This window comes from Periophthalmus magnuspinnatus, chromosome 5 (assembly GCF_009829125.3).
Source record: "Periophthalmus magnuspinnatus isolate fPerMag1 chromosome 5, fPerMag1.2.pri, whole genome shotgun sequence".
Lineage (NCBI taxonomy): Eukaryota > Metazoa > Chordata > Actinopteri > Gobiiformes > Gobiidae > Periophthalmus > Periophthalmus magnuspinnatus.
The window spans coordinates 5,636,866-5,657,506 of NC_047130.1; the positions used below are offsets into that span (position 1 = coordinate 5,636,866).

At 38.8% G+C, this 20,641-nt stretch overlaps 1 protein-coding gene across 3 annotated transcripts in view; it reads right to left on the minus strand.

Annotated features, from left to right (window-relative positions):
- asic1b (acid-sensing (proton-gated) ion channel 1b) overlaps positions 1–20,641 on the minus strand; it is a 369,979-nt gene that overhangs the window by 40,434 nt on the left and 308,904 nt on the right. For all 3 annotated transcript variants that reach the window (XM_033966986.2, XM_033966984.2, XM_033966985.2), the window contains one exon: positions 8,635–8,762. In XM_033966986.2, the coding sequence (XP_033822877.1) occupies positions 8,635–8,762 (128 nt within the window). The remainder of the gene's footprint in view (positions 1–8,634; positions 8,763–20,641) is intronic.

Consider the following 20,641-nt stretch of genomic DNA (forward strand, 5'->3'; position numbering starts at 1 on the left):
TTTTCACAGAGCCCAGCCAATTCACAGTTTACATGACAACACAGACAGGGCTGCTGTGCTCAACTAGAACTACAGCTACAGGCCTCTGGAGCCAGAACGTCTTTCCAAAATATAACCTACTGACTAAAAACAAGATTGTTTCAACATGTATTTTAAAGACTATGCTGCCTTTTTAGTTTATATAACGCTGGGCAATATGGCAGGAATATAATCTAGATTTTTTCCCCATATTGATCGATCTTGATTTTAGATTTGATTTTGTTGCATTTTATTGAAAACATTGACAGGAGGAGGTAGAGCAGAGAGTCAGGATCACTACAGTTTGTGGTAAATGGTAAATGTTTATACATTTTTATATAGCGCTTTTTCCTCCTTTAAGACACTCAAAACACTTTAAATCAAGGAACCACTCACCCATTCGCACACACATTCATCCACCAGTGTACACAGACACTAGGGGCGAGATGGATTAAGTGTCTTGCCCAAGGACACAACAACAGTGTTCATCTTTGAGAGCTGGAATCAGACCGGCAACCTTCGGATCAGTGGACAAACACTCTACCAACTGAGCTACAGTCGCCCATCGTGTTGTTTATCGTGTTGATAGAACCAATAATTCCGGAGAAATCAAACTGTATAAGAAGTGGACTAAGTGAGTGTGAGTATCATAGCAACGAAAGAGCCAATCTGGAGCAAGGTTGTTGAAGGTACGGCCCCTTTCCGCCTGGCAATGCTGTCAATCCAATCTGTTGCTAAGGCTAGTGGGAACAACCTCTGGGAAAGAAGCAAGCTTGATTTCTGTGTTCATATTTTAATTTATGCACACAATACCAAAATAAAAACACCAGGATCATGTAGAACGGGCTAATATAAACATTTTAAGATCAAATTGACAAGCCTGACAGCAGCATTTACAGAGAGAGGAGTGACAGTGTCTCAATGTAAAGTGAATTAGAGTCAGAGTTAATAGAGCCGGAAGCGCACCCATGATCACTAGCCATGTCCATTTACATATACCGTCTATGTGAGAAATCCACATTTAACGTTTTGCGTATATGTGTACAATATATGAATCAATTAAAATGAGCTTGCCTTATTATCTACCAATCTCTTTTTTGGTACAGCCCTAATGACACTTGATAAAATAAACTAATACATACATACAGCTAACAAATATAACAGATTTTTACCATGTTTTCTTGGTGTAATAAGGGATGAAGAAATTAAATCAGGCTAAAAACAGTGGCTGCGAGATTTAAAGTTGACTCTCTGCATAGTCAGGCACTGAACCATGGTTGAAATCTCAAAAAAAAAAAAGTTCACCTTGGACTTTTAAGATTTTGTGTTTTGAAGTTTTGGACAAATTTACTTAGTTTAAAATGCGCTCATGGTGAGCCCACTATAGATTTAATTAAACGCCTATTGAGCCCATATGAATCTGCAGATGGTACTAACGGCATACATTTATTTACATCTGGTATGGAGACTACATCAGAAATCCATCTGGTGTCCTCCTATATTCATAAACAGCAGAAAACCTCTACACAAGAAGTTATAACTTTGTCAACCTGGCTAGTCCTAGTAAAACAATGTGTATGGCACTTTTCTCAAACCAAATATTACATTTTTTAACAGTTTGAGCTGCAGGAGTTTGTCTATTGAATTGGACAAGAGACAAGTCAGACCCACATACACCACCTGTTGTTAGAAGCAGATCTCATATCCCATTAAACTACAGCAAAGAAATTGATCAAGCAACCTCTATTTTTGTACTGGATTATGGAGATGTAATTTACATGCAGACTTAAGGCTCTACTTTGAAACTTTACACTCTTTCAGTCAGCCCTCCATTTCATAACAGGTGATGAATTTAAAACTCATCACCGTACACTGTTAGAAGAGAAAACACTTTATAAAATGTCTTTATAAGAGATTACTCGATAGGCTGCCTGAATATCTCACTTACTTGTTAATCACTGATATGGGAACATTTAATACAAGGTCACATGATTGTATAAGTCTGTGAACTAGCCGCACCAGAACTGGGAAGAGAAAAAAGGCTTTTGGCTGTTTTTCTTCACACAAATTAAAGATGTTTCAAGGACAAGCAGAATTGGGTGGCACAATGCACTTTAATATGGCCCACAGAAACAAAGAGAAAGTGTCAGCAGTCGCCTCCAGTTTCTTTCTCTAAAATCTTCAAATCAGGTTAGAAATCTAGGGGTAATAATGGACTCAGACTTGAACATTGACAGCCACATCAAATCAATGACATCTGCAGCTTTTTACCATCTAAAATATTGCAAAAATCAAAGGTATACTGGCAAAACCAGACTTAGAGAGACTTATCCATGCATTTGTCTGGCTCTACTTTGACAATGTGCAAATTCAGGCTCAAAACAGTTTTGTTTAGCTGCACATATGACTGAAAGGTTTTTATTCTGCACTCTTTTTTTTAACTGTTAATTTTATGATGAATATTAATGTTTTGATTTGCTGTATTGTGATTTTAGTGCCTTTCTTATTCTGTAAAGCACTTTGAATTACTTTGTACAAATTGCGATATACAATAAACTTGCCTTGGCTAATAATGTGGTAACAAACGTTTATACTCACATATGGAGACAAATGAGTGGTATAAGCTCTGAACCAGAAATGTTACATAGCACAGCTTTAGATGAACTGTTATTAGTTTTTGGTAGGTTTTTTTTTTTCCCCACATTATCCTGGGAAATTCCTTGCTGTTTTGGAACCTAACTCATTAACCTCGCACGCCGTCGTCTAATACTACAGGACACAAGTTGGACCTATCCGCTCTAACCAGGTGGAACTGTGCTGAAAACATGACAAAACACACAGAACAGTTGCTAAAAGTTATTTCGTTTACAAGATTTGAGATTTTGGATTTTATTTCTCTTTATCTGCATTTTTTTTTTGAACTTTGCTTTCTTGGTGCGCTATAAGGTGGAGAAGTAAAAGGGCCCGTATTACTCTACTTTCTGATCTATGTTTTTAATGTTTTATACATATACAGACTTATGTACTTATTTCTTTTCTTTTTTTCTGTATTTGAACAGCACGCCCAAGAAAAAGAGTCTAAGCGCTCTCATTGGACTCCCCATTTATAAATGAAGATAAATAAGTACAATAGATAAAAAAAAAGAGTTTTTATAGATGCTGATCGAGCTCATCGTAATACTTCATTTAAAAATATGGCAAAAACTTACTATGACAATTTCCCTACAGCCCAATTATTTCTCTTTATCACAATATTGATCTACTCATTTAGTGGCTTAGGGCAGAGATGAAATTAAGCTTTTCTGCTGAAGATGTCTTTCCATGGGTTTTAGGCAAATTAATCCTTTTTGAAAAATGTGATTTTGTGGTGACCTTCCCAATCCAAAAGTTGACATAATATTTTGATTTGAACTTCTGTATTTCTCTAACAAGGAGGACACTTACTATACCAATTCCTTTAAATCTGCAAGAAATCCTCTGCCTGACAATGACATGAATTGCTTTGCGTAGCATGTTCCTCAATAAGGCATTACACTTATTACTTATTACTTATCACACTTACCTATTGCATGTATTCAGTTGCAAGTGTTTTTATTGCTACAAAACCTAAAATGGTTTAACTCAACTGAAATCTTTGCACAAAAACCATTGACTGTATAAAGAAGTGGACAAAGGGAGTGTGGCGTCAACCATGGCATTCAGCTTCAGTCAAATGAAGCTCATCAAGGCTAGTGGGTACAGGGGCAAATATGGACCGCGAGTATCATGGCAACAAATGAGCCAATTCATTGCCCGCACTGTTGGTTTGGCTTAGCAACACTGTCAAACCTGTTGCTAATACTAGTGGGAGCAACCTCGGAGCTGATTTGTCTGTTCATATCTTACGTGACGGACACAATAGCAAAATAAAAAACCCAGATTCATGTAGAGTGGGTCAATATGAAACTTTTAAGACATGACAAGCCTGACAGCAGCAGTTACAGAGAGATGGGCCACAGTTTTCCAATGTAAAGTGAATTGGAGCCAGTTCAGTGGAGCCAGACGCGCGCCCATGATCACCTCCTATTCGGAATACGGACGATAGCAGGTTAGCGATGCCCATTTATATATACAGTCCATGACATAAAACCTTGTAAAACAAATGTCGCTGCCAAAGATATTCCGCCCTCTGCCAGGTGCCAAGATGAATCAGCGCTCCCCTATACTTACAGTGGTCATAGAGTGTTGTGTTGTCTGCATAATTCATAATAGACTTGTTTTTACACTGTCAATTGGCTTGGATAAATTAGACGGTTATTTTGTTGGGACAAGAAGCATGTATTGCAAGATGTTTGAGTTTAAGAATCTCTCCAAACACTATAATTTACAAGGAGACGAGAGCGTGCTCCAGATGGCTGAATGAATGCCGAGGCAGCATGGATAGATCGAGTATGTTGATTCGCTGCCATGACTTTGCAGAATGAACAGAAAGATACATAACATTTGCAAAATAATAATAATTATTATTATAATTATAATAATAATAACTATTATTATTATTATTATTATTATTAAAAAAATGCTGCCATGTTCTCCCAACTTTTACCATGTTAAGGTTTCATTGTGTAACTTCTCCAGTGGAAGTTATGCCATTGTCTTGTCTTCATACAGAGTAACTGATGACACCTCCAAGCCAAGTTACAGGTCAGATCTGTGAATAGGTGACCCCAATCGCAGCAATAATACATGTTTTTCGAGATATATTTGAGCAATAAAATCACCCGTAATGAAATAAATGAAACATTTAATGCCATACTCTAAAACATTCCAGGCAAAGCTATAACATCCCTATGGAGACAAGCAGGCGGCCGGCTCTCCACGTGGAAAGTTACATAGTGCACCTTTAATGATCCCAAACTAAGTAATGCAATATGAGCCATGTCACAAATGGACCAGAACCACAGTCTATTGTTGGAAATTCCAATTGTTCTCCCAAACAGATCCGATCAAACTGCAGATGAACCAGATGTCATTCCCATTGGATGCACTGGAATACCATCAAGACTTTATAATGCGTTTTATCGTCAAATTTCAATTTACAGCGTCATTATAGTCGTTTTTATGAGAGAGATGAACGGAATGTCATAAAAGACCAAATTACAAAATGAGTGTCTGTCATGGCGGAATGTCTCGTTAAAGTCATAATTACCTCTAAATCTGTCGTAACACTGATGGAGTTACTTGTGACTTCATATACAGTGAATTTAAGAGAGTGAAAATTCCTGAAACAAAATCAGTCATTTCTGTTTAGCATCTCTTAAAAAAACACTTCTTGAAGTTACAGTTTGAAGAATTTGAAAATGGATCATCAGAATTTAAAGGTCCTATATGGAGTCTTGTGAGCTTTAAGCCATGTTATGACGCAAAAACACACCTGGAGTCGGGTTTTGTTTGATTCACACATGTTTGAGTAACACTGCATAACTAGGCTGTCTATTTCTACCAACCTCAAAATGCTCTGTTCCACCTTGTGATGTCATTAAGTGGTAGTTTTCAAGTTAACAGCTACATTTAACCTTTTATTCTGTAGAAATTGGCAATTCCAGGGTTGAAATTATCCGAACGATTCCAGTGAAGGGGTATGGAGTTTAAAAACACAGTGGAGCACTTCCTGTATTACCAGATGACATCACAAAGTGGAACAGAGTGTTTGTTGAGCATGTGTGAATGGAACAAAACAAAACTCTTGCTATGTTTTTGATGAGGAAACAGCGTAATATAGGCCCTTTAATGAATATTACATGGAAATTATGGACATTATGGACATTAAAATTCAGTTGAAGCAAAGCTCTTAAACAGATTAAAATACAATACCGTGATATGAAATTCAATTAGATGGCAACATTAGCATAAATACTAATTACCTTTGCTTTGTTGAACCCAAAACAGTCCACTTAAGTCCACTTCTATTGCAAGTCAGAGGATGGAACCAAGCTCCCTGATGGGCTTCTTTTGTCATATTTTATTTTAATGCAATTGAAAATATTCATATTGGCATTACAAAGGACTTAAAAAAGCCACATTAAGGTTAAGGTACACTTTATTGTCTCCAGGAAAATGTGTCCTCTGCATTTGACCCATCCTTAAAAACGGCACTTGATTCGCTACAAACGTAAAAAAAACAGCACTTGTTCATTTTAACTTATTTCCCACTTTTCTACTGCATCTTTCCACAGCTTTCAGAGGCCAGTTTTGCTGTCATGGTAATGCGAATAACCACTACTATGCTAACAGCGCACACGTATTTCTTCTTGGTCTGTGTACGAGAAAAATCTGTACTTGGGCAAGTCAAATTTTAGCGTACTTGAATTGCTCCTTTAAATGCCATGGGGTAAACTGTCCGGAGTAATGCTTTCTTGGGTCTATAGACTAAAGAACCTATATATAGATGGACACCAAGTGCGCTCGGGTGCCACGTTCCAAATAGGAAGTGAGCTTGGGTGGGATTCGGCTCCATCAGCTCCAATTGGTAAATGGTGGCCCCTCTCTCCGTAACTGCTGCTGTCAGGCTCATCATTCAGACCTTAAAATGTTCATATTAACCCGCTCTACATGGCCCTGGTGTTTTTATTTTAGTAGTTTCTCCATAAATCAAGATATGGACATGAGGGTGTGAGCCTTCAACAATGTCGCTCCTGATTAGCCCAACGCTATGGGTGATGTCACTTCCTCAGTCCACACTTGGCAGCCGTCTTGAGCTAGGCTTGGTCAGGACCTTAGCTGGAGGATTTTACTCATTGTGCATGTTTTGGGTTGTAATTTGTAGATTGAATTTAGTAAATGCGGTAAAAATTGCTGTAGTTTAAGACATTGACCTTCCCATCATGCATAAGGTTGTTGCACTGGCTCAGCAGCACCGATCCATCAGAATTCAACCCACCCACACAGGGAGACATCGTGGGCAGGGGCGGGTCACAGCAGTGCACTGACCCTGGTCCAGTTCTCTCTCTCTCTGGGTTTATTTACTTCGTGTCACGTCTCTCGCTCCCACACTACACTGTCTAAGAGGATATGAGTCAAACAAAGAGTGCTGTGTCTGTGAAAGAGGAGTAAAACCAAAATATTGTCTTACTATTTCTGGGATTTATTCAGCAAGGAAAAGTGACACAGAATACTAAAACTATCAATGAATGTACGTGTCGGAGTTAGATTAAAGTGTGTTAATGTTTTACTAAACAGACTTTTGATCTTTCAACCATGTTCCTTCATCAAAAACACCGGGGGATATAACTAACAAAAGTAAATTCACAATTATAAATATGAAGTAAAAGTATTGGGTTGCAACCTGATCACAAGCTCAATATAATTTAATTATAGACTTCCTATGTTCTAGTAATGTTTCATATAGGCCTACATTAATTCTTCTTGCCACATTGTAAATGCTGTTTTATTTTGTTATTTTCCTTATTATTAACAACATGCTTCAGATAAGCTCTATTCTATCTGTGGGCTTCATACTTTGTGTGACACAGGGGGAAAGGTTCAGACTCGCAGCACCGCGGCTGCTCCTTTAACATGAGATGGATTCTGAGTGACACAAGCTCAAAGATGCCACTGTGTATTTGTGAATATAGACGGGGAATATAAAGTTAACAGAGAGAGGCAGGCACAGACAGTCCTGTGCACAGTTCATCTGCATTGGGCTGTTAGTGCGTCTAGTGCGTAATGCGTCTGTGCTCTACCAGTGTTTTCTCATCTGCACATGGAGCACATTTTCACATGGTCTCATGGTCACACGGTCTCATGGTCACAGCAGTGTCTCAAAGAGGCAAACTGCTCTCGCTGCACCACACATCCTCTCGTGATTGGGAACTAAACTACAACTAGGTCATTGCATAGTCCAAGCTCATCAGCCCGATAGCATCTATGTCAAGCTACAGCACTAACGCACGGACTGCTGCAGTCTCAGCTGTTACACTTGTTAGATTAAATGTGAAAAGCCTGTATCCCCTCTCCCATGTCGTGGGGCTGGTACAAAGCGGTTTGACTGAAATATCTTCCCTCCAAATGTAAAAGTAGCCTGTATATGTAAACATTTGTCCTCTTCTCTGTGATGGTGTACACCATCAGTCATAGCTATGATAAAAATTTGTCAATAGTAAATATCAGGCTCCAGGCTCTTTGTAGTAACATTTCTGTAATTGTACAGGTTAGCTGAGGCTTGTGGTACATGTTAGCAGTGATTTGCATTTATAAGAGTTAGATGAAAGAGAATAGGGGAAAGATGGTTCTGTCCACAGTGGGGCTCTTCTGTTGTTCCTGTGGACACAAAGATTGATCGCAGGCGCAGTGAGAGGAGGCCTCACTCTGCGGCCAAGACTCCAAAATATCAGACAAGCTTGATCTCAGTCACAGCTTGTCTTTGGTCGTACAACAGTTCTAAGTTTGACCTTTGTCCCGGTCTCATTCTGAGACCTATGACTCACAATTTTTAACTACGACTCAAGATTTCCCCCACAGTCATACATCTTTCATCGCAGATGGACAAAATCGTTAATGGTTTATCTTGGATATCTGACCAAGATCTGTATAACATCACTTTGTATTTCTCTGTGTTATAACGATGTGTGGACTTACCCTCTGCTCCTGACAGGACACAAAGGTCTGGAAGCCTGGGGCCACTCCAAAGCCCAGTTGGTCGATAAACGGGGGCTCATCCTGAGTGTGGATCTGAACCTTGATCCCAGCTTCAAATGAAGTTTCATCTGAGAAAAAAAGGAACATTAATGAAGAGAAAAAGAATCTTTAAGAACCACAGTATTGGCTTTCTTATAACAACACAACATTCTATTGGTGTAGGGCTTGGTCCTGGAATTGAACCCTAAACCTTCTTGTTGAGAGGCAAGAGTCAGACCAGCACAATCTTTAAAGGTCCTATATTATGCAAAACTGACTCCTGTGAGCTTTAAGCCATGTTATAATGCTGTTACCTCCTCAAAAACATACCTAGACATACAACATACAACACAACACATATCTAGTGGGCACTAACAAACTATTACTACTACTTGGATTTTTCATTTTTCTGATGAAAGAACATTATAAACAGACAGAAATATGTACTTTTTACTTTCACAAAAACACTTTTAGCTTGTCATATAAAAGCATGTATTTACTTGGAATATGGTCAGTGCTTCCCCGACTGCACCTGGCTTTGAAGTGTAAATAATAATAGTGAGATACAGGACCTGTCGAAGAACTGTTTCCCCATAGGATGTAGTATATTTAACAGCATAGCAAAAACCCCTATGTATACACGAATGAATTAATGATGAAGGGGATAAAGGCAAAGTCAATGTAAGTCAATATAGCGAACATCTTACTGACAGCAGGGCACTGTATGTCTGATGTAGATGGTAACAAACAACTCCTATAATGGGCTTATGCAGTGGACCAAATAAAAACAAGCCATTAGAAAGACATACTTGGTCCACGGGCCAGAAACACTGCATAAAACTGGGCAAATACAGGCTATGTTGTCTACAGTATGAATATGAAGGACATCTGGTAATAGCTTTGCTCTGGTAAATACTTTTATGTGTTTCTGTGCAGCTGTTTTTGTACCTCATAATATACTTTCCCTTTTAATTAAGTGAATGCATACATGGGCACACATACAGAATAAGAAAGAAAAAGAATCTTTAAAAAGTAATCTTGAAAAGTAGCAAATAAGCTTATTCGATTTGGACAACGCATTTTTAAAATTCCACTCATTCTAATCAAATTCTAGTTCAAATAATTTCTGTGCTCTGGAGTTTAACAGTTTTGGATGTTGATTTGTCAATATTTTTTCTCATTCTCATGATTCTTAACATCATCCAGGATTTTTGCATAGTTTTTATTCACAGAAGAAAATCAGCGCAGCAAATTGAAATGTATTAAAACAACTGCACTGTATCATGTAATTCCAAATAAGTCAAATATAATGAATGAATGAAATGGACAAAGGTTTTTAAGAAATAATGTTTCACCACTAATCCAAGTAGCTTCTTCATATCTGACAGGGTTCTGTAAGTCACTACCTTTAATCTGTCTGAAGAGAGGAGCTAATTACACAGAAACTAACACACTCTAGTTGTTTACAAGTGAATGAACCTACCTAGGGTGTGAACTGTTACTTGAGTCCTATTTTGCACAATCTTTCCTGACACTTATGGGTGATCTAAGACCTATTAGCAACTCCTCTTAGCATAGTCTGATAGTCGCTACTGTTTTCTTCTTTTGCAATGGAAAATGAGTGAAAAGAAGGGGCAGGCATCATTCCAAACAAATCAAACATAATAAATTGAATTCAGTCAACTGGATAAAAGCTTTTAAGTGTGACTATGTTTCGCCACTAATCCAAGTAGCTTCTTTAGTTCTACACGTAAAACTACCCTAGTTGTTTGCAGTAAGAAGTATCTGTAAGTTGTTAAGCCCAATGAACTAACCTAGGGTGTGAACCGTCACACCCGAGTCATATTTTGCATCATTGTTCCTGCCCCAATGGGTGAGTTAACTTCTTTTAGCAGCTCATATTAGCGTACACTATTAATCCCTGTTGTTTTCTTCTTTTGTGATAGAACCTACCTGGATAACACAGATTTACATAATCAATAATATACAGTTTACAAGTATATTAAATAGTGACTCAAGTTAGCAAGTTAGAAAATGTATTCGAATTTGTATCCATAGAAGGCAGCTAACGTCACTAGGCAATAACTTTTATGTAAGAAAATCAGGTTTAGTGACATAACCCTCACCACATACGGCACCATTATGTCTTAAACTTTAGTATGCTCCATCACGCTCCTTTCTCATTGGCTGGTTTAGGCTTATCGCGGCTCTGTGGCAGGCCTCGGTGATTTACGCTTTCTTTGGGGATAAAGCGCCAAGTGTGTTGGGGCCCATGTCTCTCCGCGCTAGCTGTCACCCTCACTATCTGCTGCTAAAAGTGCCACTGCTTTTCTCAACGCTTTCAATTAGACAGCTGCGGGCTTCAAATGACAAATCGTAGCACATTTTACTGTGACTCTATGGAGGATATGTAGAAAGTGGTTATGTGGAGCTAGCTGCCAAAAGCATTGCAGAAGGCTTGGCGGTGCATATATTGGTGTGTAGTGAGAAATGCCCAAGCGGTGCCATGTTATCTAAAAGTCAGGGCCATCTGTCAAGGCTGTGCGGTGGCAGAGAGGCGTTTAGTAACTTAGCTTTGGAGGGAAAACACTGGGCTAAGTGAATGTCTTTTTGTCTACTGAAGTCTTCATTCAGAGGGTGGAAATATGGATGCAAGTAAAACGACAGACATTTTTATGGCAGTACTTTAGAAAGGAAAAACAATAATATTACTAATTTTGTGTAAAAATTTGTGTTATTAGTACTGAGTAGCCTCGTACTTCAATTTACCTATCAGTCTGGTCCACCTATCCCTCCAGACTCAAACAATTAGATTCATTTATTTCAGTGACACATGTGAAACGAAGGAGCTCATTCATCAACCATCATTTTGAACAAAGCAAAATGTGTGTAAACATCTGTATTTTAAAGTTTCAGAAGGTGGTACATAACCTGATTGCATGGAAGTAGGAAGTTAAAAGTACTTTGAAACATTCTCCTTTTACACCATACTGTGGAAGGAAGAACATTTGCATGGAAACAAGCAGGAGGAGGCCCTTCTCTAGGCCAAATAAGAGTCAAAACTTACATATTGCAGCTTAAATGTAAGCTATTTTGCAGGGATATTTAGTTAATGGATACTTTCTGCAACCATCATTTTTGCTTCTTTCTTCTTTTTGGCAACTAGATAAAGCAATTGTTATGGTAAGCCAATTTTCAAGACAAATTTGGTTATCTTTTATGTAGCAACATAGCAAATTTAATTTTACACTTGATCCAATTATTAAAGCTGGTCCAAACACATACTGCTGCTGTCTTCCCTCATTTATGCTGCTGCTCAGATTCACCAAAACAAGAGGGACTCAAACCTCCTGAGCAGCTGGCGTTTTGCATTTCTCAAATATCAGCTTTTCTCATCTTAATTTCTGTCCAAAAAACATGCAGTGTCATTACCAGCCAAAATCCTTTCAACCAAAAGGTCAAATTTCAATATTAGACAACTGAAAGAGCTTCAGAGACCAGCGACATGACAAATTGCTCTTATGGGAATTGTTCTGGGTAGTTTTTGTCATTAAGGTTTTGTCTGCCATTGTGTCCTCAGGCAAAACACTTTCATTATTCGCATTTATCTACCTTTCCCAAGTCAGCCTCATGTCTGTTACTCGTGAGCAGCTGTGACTACAAAGACAGCTTGAATGAATAATACAATGTTAACTGACAATGGTTCTAGCTTAGAGACTTTAGACAGCTGCAAATAGTATTTAGCTGTGCATATTCAAGTACATTTACTTGAGTCACGCTTTTGTTAATACATGAATTACATTTTACCTCCTACTTCAGAAATATATTTTACAGAACAACAGTACTCTTGAGTAAAACTTTAGGCTGCTTTTCCCACTGTGAATAAAGTCTACAAGTGGTAAAAGCTTTATATTGACCATATTAAATGATTTAAACATTTGGCAGCTCCTGTGGCTCTGTATACAGTTGACTTGCCCTTATTTTACGTTGACCGGCTCACCGTGGTCTTTTTCTTTTGTTACTTTGTTTTTTCTTTGGCTGGGGGTTTGGTAAGGGTTTTTTTTCAACAACTTTAGAAACATAAGGAGAACCAGAAGTTACGAAAATAATAAACAGATTTGAACCCTTACCTTTGTTTTCCTGCATCCTTATTAAATATGTTTTGTCGTAACAGTTTGTCTTCCACCGCTCCTTCTAAAACATAATTTCATTTTTATGATTTCTGTAGGCCTGTTTGAAAATATCAGATTTTTGGCATGAACTACAAATTTCAAATCTGATGTTACGTCCAATCAGTCACTCTAACAATTACTTTTGCGTAGTAGTTTCCCCAAACACACTTCTAATATACTTTTACTTCTTTACTTTTACTCTAACTTTGACTACAATTTATACTTTACCCACCTGACTATAAGCTAAGACTTATGCCAAGAAAAGTGCATTGAAATTCTGCTGCATGCGGATATGAAACGCTGTTACATTCACGGCTCACTGGAGGAATTCAGAAGGAAGATGCTATTTATCTGTATGCAGCCCGAGCTGTAATTAGGTGAGTTGCAGATGATGCACAAGTTGCTAAGCTACAACTTATCAGCACGTCAAGACTTGTTAAAAATAACTTTGGATGTACCCTTTTTCATTTGATTAACTCATATTTGAAAGCTATGTCAGTTTGTATTTTTTCGTGTTGAGTTTAATGACAAGTTACTACATTATAATTTAATAAGCGTAACATTACTTTAGTTATATATCTAACGGTAGGCTATGCTGTGTATGCTTTTCAGGAGTGCTGGCAAACATGTCCCTTGGCTAACCTTGATTAATGCTCAGGGCGCTGGCTAACTCTCTCTGACAGTGAAAGGGATAAGTGGCCATAAAAAATACATAGCTGCTGCATTGTGGGTAATTTTTCATGCACACTGACTGCTACGGAGGTGACGTTTGACTCGTGGTGCGCAGTGGTGAAACACAGCACGATGAGATGTTTAAAGTACTTTCTATGGTAACGAAAATTGGCTATTATTGCAGTGTATCATGGGAGGTGATTAAAGTGCATGTGACAGGCTAACATGATTTTGTAATTATTACTTCATTTGGTGGAATTAATTCAATTAGTTAATATTCATCATAGTTTTTTTATGCCAGTCAAGAGACAGTTTGAGAAAAAAAAAAAATGCAGGGAAGTAGCACTGGATTCTGACAACCTGTCTATCTATGTCATGGATTCACAAATTTCCATCCAAAATATAATGACGATTGACACACAAGGAGTATAATTTCTGACTGTTCAAACATTAATTAAACAAGATAAAGGTATTGTAATTTATTTGTATGTGTCAAGTCATAACTATTGTGTAAATTAGATTGTCTTTAGCCCTTGTTGACGGCGTGTTTGCTACGTAACAGAACTGGAATTATCTCTACTTATGTCACATCCGATGCCCATGTCCAACCAGGAAGTAAAATAATAACCTTCACCAAAATTGGGTACAACTTTTTAGCAAAATCTTATCGTAGCTACAGTTTTGGGAAATGTATAGTCTAACCTGACATATGCACTTTAAGACGTAGTTTCTACTTTACTTCTGACCGTTACCACTTTTGTTAAGTTCAGCATTACTGGTTGAGCGGAAATCCCATTAATTTCAATTTTTAAAAAAATAGTTAAGAGTTTTGTTGCTGAAATTGTATCTAAAGTAAAATATTCAATGTTCAAAGTGCATCAACAAGTCAACAATACGCTCTTAAGCTTAAACTGTCCCTAGTCCCTCATTTACTCTGTAGTGGACTCTATAGTGCACTTATTCACAGAGTGATTCGGATGCGCAGCTCACCACTTTCGGGTCTTTCTGGCATCTGGGTGAAAAAAAGTCTAAATGTCAAACTCTGATAAAACTTGATTTCTGTCATAAATAATGATCAAATTGGACTGGCACACAAATAGTTATGGATTAATTATAACCATACAAGTTTTTTCCAAGCTGGATCTCACGTAAACTGACTAGATTTTTACATTTTTGTCTGAGATGTGGAAATTCGAGTTAAGATAAGCGGCAAACCCTAGCCACTTTACACAGCAAGGGTTTATTTAAGAGTGATTTCTTCATAATCAGAGTCAACAGTGAAATAAACCACCGCTTCTATCTGCTTTCATTTAGTCATGTTGCATCCAGTTAAAGACCTGTCGCCGCGCTGTTGTTTTTCCGACTGTCTCACTGCATTGTGGTCTATATTGACAGGACTAGTGACCACTATTAACTATTTTTTCACCAACTGGACATTCGGACATGACTAAAAATGGCATGACCCCTAAATAACGCCTTAAGTAGGGAATTGTGCGGCCATTCAGACATAGCCTTTGTATAGGGGGCTTGAAAATGGCTTTGCAGCTTCCGTAGCACCATAGCAACATCCGAATAAGGTCTGTAATTTCTACAGAGCGCTCTACAATTTAACGCCATTCAAAGACCAACGTAATGCTATTTCTCTTGCCATTTAACAAGAATGCAATGTTAACCAAAGCCTAAGATCTGTAACAACATGTCTCAGTGGAGAAGGGAACATTCTGGGCCAAAAAATGAAAGCGCCATCTGATTCTCAACATGGAGTAAATAAACTAGGACACAGAGATAGTGCGTATTGTGTTTGACCTTATGAATTACTGCAGTGATGACATGTCCAGAGTTGTTTGGTGCCGGACACTATTTCACTGTAAGGGCATCTGCTGTGGTTTGGGTACAGGTTCATCCTTCATTCCCGATGCCTTTGGTCTTTACAACTCTTTTTGGTACTATGTAGTGACATCATGCTGGGGGAAACTACATGTATATCTATGTTAAAATGTTCAGTAGTTATCATGATGACAGTAAACAGTAAACACTAAGTTTTCAAAATGAATTTAAACAGCACATTTTCAACAGATTGTGATCAATACGAGCGTTCATGGTCCTGTTTAAACGTTTGATTTTCAACAATAAGGTGAGCGTGACTAAGTCTTGGCTAATGCTAACCTGTTATTGTTATGTAAGAAGGACTTATCTAACAATACAAACTCACCTCACCTGATGTAGTTCCAAATAAATCTGTTCTTTATGCTCAAACCTCAAATTAAAGTCTAACTTGAGTAACAGAGCTTCAGACAGAGCAGGGCCCCCAGTTAGCTTCACACCGCCAATGGTTTTGATTGCAATAAATGGACAACCTTTTCTGTTGTAACATCATACTCTTGATTGCAAACATGTGTGCTCATAGGTTTGGATGGGTGTTCGAGCCCACAGCGCCCTAAAAAGTGACACCTATATGAAAACATGTGTGGTTTTTGCATGTTCTCCCTATGTTAAGCTGGGTTTATGGTACACAATATGCAAAATCCTCCAACTAAGATACCCCTGACCAGGCCGAGCTCAAGATTTGGAGATGGTCCCAGGGCGTTGCACTGTAGTATCTCATCCTCCTGACAAATTGCCTCAGCTGTAGTGAAGGATGGGTCAAACGCCGAGGTCAAATTACCAACAGGGACAATAAAGTCTAACTTAACTTACTAAACTTTAATAATATAATGGTGTAACATTCTTAATATCTCTCGCAGGTCTATCTCCTGCATATGTTTTGCATTCCTCCAGCAACATTACCATACATTATAACATAACATTAGCTCCATATAGAAAGTTTAGATCAAAGATGGCTTTTTCATTCCTATTTCATTATCCCGTCTGCCGCAGAATCCATTTTAAATATGCAACCCTACATAAAGACTATAATAAATTAATGCAGGACTTGAATCATTTATCTTAGGTTAGCTAGCTTAGGTTAAATATTCCACTCCTTTTCCGTTTAACCGTTATGCGTATGGATGACAACAATAAACTATTTACAGACTTGTTCTAAGGCCTATAAAATGTTAATGAACCACACCACGCTTACATGCACGCCAAGGAATTCAGGATAACTGGCCTAGTCCAACTGAGATGTTGTGGATTGAACCTCAAAGATCCCAATGACACATCTGGAGAAGCTGATACTACTTGAATACCCGCTAAATGTTATACTGCAGTCTGATTAGGAGATGCATTCAACAGCACGGGGTAAAAAAACTGTAAAAAATAAAAGATCTGTGTTGAGACCTGTAAGGCATTTTCTAGCAGTGCAGCACTATATCAAACTGTTCTCTTGATTTACTAACACTAAAGTAAAAAACATATGCCCAACAGAGGGGTGCAGACCTATGGAATGCGTGGGAACTCATGTTGTACAGACCAGCATGGAACGAGGGAGCCGTGCAGACCAGAAGAAGAACCCTCCTCATACGCATACGCACACGCACGCACGCACACACACACACACACACACTTGGAGACACTATAAAACCTGTAAACATGCACATCTCAGGGCTCTCCACCTCCACCTATCCTTTCCGGAGAGTCAGTTGCTTCATTGTTCACTTTACCTGTGTGGAAATAATTAAATCCTTCTGACTTTATGTTTCAGTCTCTTGTTCCTCTTTGACGCTTACACCAGAAACAAACTGGTATTTTTATTTCGCTATTGTGTCCGTAAATCAAGATATGAACATACATAACATAACAGACAAATCAAGTAACCTAGTGCCATTAGCATTAACGACAGGTATGATTGACAGCGTTACTAAGTGCCCAATCCTTGCTAAACCAGCAGAGCGCACAGAAAGGGGCGTTAGCTTCAACTGCCTTGCTCCAGATTGGCTCTTTGGTTGCTATGATACTCGCAGTCGGACTTCCAAATATGGAACTCAACTCCAATTTTACCCCTATAACTGCTGGTCTCAATGAGCTTTATTTGACTGTAGTTTTGGACATGTATTCACTCATGTTAGATCAACAGTGATAACAAACTACAGCTTCTCCACTGAGCACCCACTGAGCACATGTTTTGGTCTACTACACTAAAGTGAAACTGAATCTTACCCGAGCTACAATGTACACTTGTGCTATGGAGATTAAATTACATGTGATTAACACAGTTCGTCGCACGTCTGAAAATCAAATGCTCAACATGAATAAGATGTTGCTTATCTATGTGTCATGATGCCTGCATTTTCTGTCCTCCTGTGTTCTTCCCCCTTCCCCTACCTGTCTGCCTGGAGCTGGGTGGAGTTTCTTACTCCTCCCGCGTGCACCTGGAGCGCATCAGCGCAATCACCTCCACCTGCTGTCGAGTATTTGAGGGCTCAGCAGAAGACACTCGGAGCCAGACCGTCCGTGTGTCAACGTGAATGCTCCAGCTTAGTTTTTGCATTTTTGTTGCCTGTCTGCCTGTTACTCACTGGACTTTTTGCCACCTTCCAGATTCTTGCTCTCGCTCATTCCTGCTCCTGCCTCTGCGCTCCAGCAGCTCCTTTGCCTTGCCTCCCGTTCCGTCTTGGTCTCCGGCTTGCTTCCCGTCTCCTGCCCTGGCTCCCGCTCTCTGGACTACTCCGGCTCGGCTTGCCCCGGTCTCGTCCCGATCCTGTCGTCGCTCTGGTCCTGGCTTTCCCGTCCCCGCTCTGCACTGCGCCCGTCTGGTCTGCCTCCCGCTCCCTGGCTCCCCATGTGTGTTAAATGAACTATTAGAAACTGTATTTCACCATTTTGTAAATGAACACTGTTAACTTGCCCCGAGTCTGCACTCCTTGGTCCGCACCTGCACTAGCCGTTACGACACTATGCCTGCCAAAAGTGAGGTTGTATGTATGATAGTCGTTTTAGTGCTAATGCTAAATTTCTCAACAAATTATGGGGGCAAAAGACGATTTGCATTTAGCTGTTTAGCGCACTCAGATTTCCTTGTAATATGTTGACTATAGCCAAACAGTGTGATAGAGGTACAGGTCTCTAAGAAACCGTTAGTGACAAATGAAGGGCCACCATATTGATTTTTGTACCTAGTAAAACAGTCTTGCTCTATAGTGATTAATGCAAGCAGGACGCCTCACTGACAACCAGTGCAATTAAAGGGCAATGGACTACAATTTTGCAGATCAATATCAATTTCTTTTATATAGATACGCCAATAGGTTCCACTTGACATGACAGGGTACTTAAGTTTGAGGAGGCTAAAAATACTCACGTTAAGTATTGGATTTTGAGGGAGAAAATTGACCTATATGTTTAAATTATGAGTGAATGTATTTTCATATCAGGAAGTATAGATTTGGCAATATTTGTTTGATTAGTCATGATGTTCTACAGGTAGTGAACTGATTCTGTTCTACTACTACGACTCTACTACTTCCACTATTAGTACTGCTCTGACTAAACCTATTACAACTAACTAATGCTACCTGCACTCCTATACTGCTTTTACACATCCTGTACCTCAATTATATTTACTAATATATCCTCAAACTCATTTAAAGGTGCACTGTATTGTAACTTTCAAGGTGAAGGGTGAGCTGCCAGCTTGTATCCATGGAGATATTGTTGCTTTGCCAACAATGTTCCACTGTACTGCTTTAAACTGATCTATATTGTATTTGTTCAAGTACAGGTATTTTATTGCTAACAAATACCTTGCAAAACATGCATTGTGACTGTGAGCAGACGTGCCTCTCCACAGATCTTAGCTGTAAGTTGGCCTGGTGATCACATGCTTGTTCCCACAGATATAATTCAGTTATATTTAGTAACATTAAAAAAAAAAAGCAAAAACAACTACATGGATGCAACAAAGTGGCGTAACCAACATTGGAAAAGTTGCATAGTGCACCTTTTATCGAATTTCAGCAAAGACTCATGATCTTTCCCTCTCTTTGAACCATAGACTGTATATATAAATTAAATGGACATAGCTAACCTGCTAGCCGCCGTGGGCACCCTTCTATGTCCATCAACTCTGGCTCCAATTCACTTTACAATGAGTCATTCTTCTCTCTGTAACTGCTGCCCTGAGCCTCATCATTTTTGTCTTAATGTTCATATTAACCTGCTCGACACGATTCAGATATTTTTATTTGAACATTAATAACAGACGAATCAGGTGCCTTCTTTTCCCGAGATTGCGTCAGCTAGCATTAGCAACAGGTTTGATTGACAGCATTGCTAAGCACCCATTCCCTGCTGAAACTGTGGTGTAGACGGAAAGGACCATTACCTTCAACAGCTTGACTCCGGATTGGCTCTTTGGTTGCTATGATACATGCGGTTCAAATTCCAAATATTGAACTTGGCTCCAAATTCCCTGTGACCGCTAGCCTCGATGAGCTTCATTTGACTGGAGACGAATGCTATGGGTGCCTTAGTCCACTTTATACAATCTGAATTTGTTTGTTTGTAGCAACTTATAACTTTTTAACGGTTAGAGTGTTGACCAATAGTTTGTCTTGGTGGATGTCTTCACTTCCTGTATCTCAAATTTTAAAATCTGTTTTTAAGACTGTAAAAGAACTTGCATGTTATGTATTCACAGGGTCTCAGCTTCCTTGTCTAAGCAACATTTTGAGGAAGTTTCACAAGATTATGTTTAATATTAAAATGTCAAGTGCTATGGCAACGGCACTGAAAACTTCAGTTCATCTTGTACAAGCTTAACACCTTAAAAAACGTAAAAACTTTGCCAGTGTCTAGACCTTTGACTTTGTGACTCTAAACTTCGGACAGCGATTAGATGAGAGTGGGCAGTCATAATGGGGTCATATTAGCTCAGCGGCAGTGTCCACACATCATGTAAGCTTGTTAATGGACCATATTACATCACACATTAGTGGAAAATCATTAGAGAAACTTTGACTTGGCCGGTCCATTATCTTGTTACACAACTTTTCCTGAAGGTAATTGCTAACTCCCCGTTCTATGGCTTTTAATTAGTCGGTTTTATTTAATATGCATCTTGGAAAGCAGAATCAATGCAAATGTCTCTAATGTTCATTGAGAAAGCGTTGAAACTTCAAACTCCCCAGTATGTTTGTCTTAATGTGGCCATTTTAAAATATGGACTAGCAGTTACCTTGCAAATG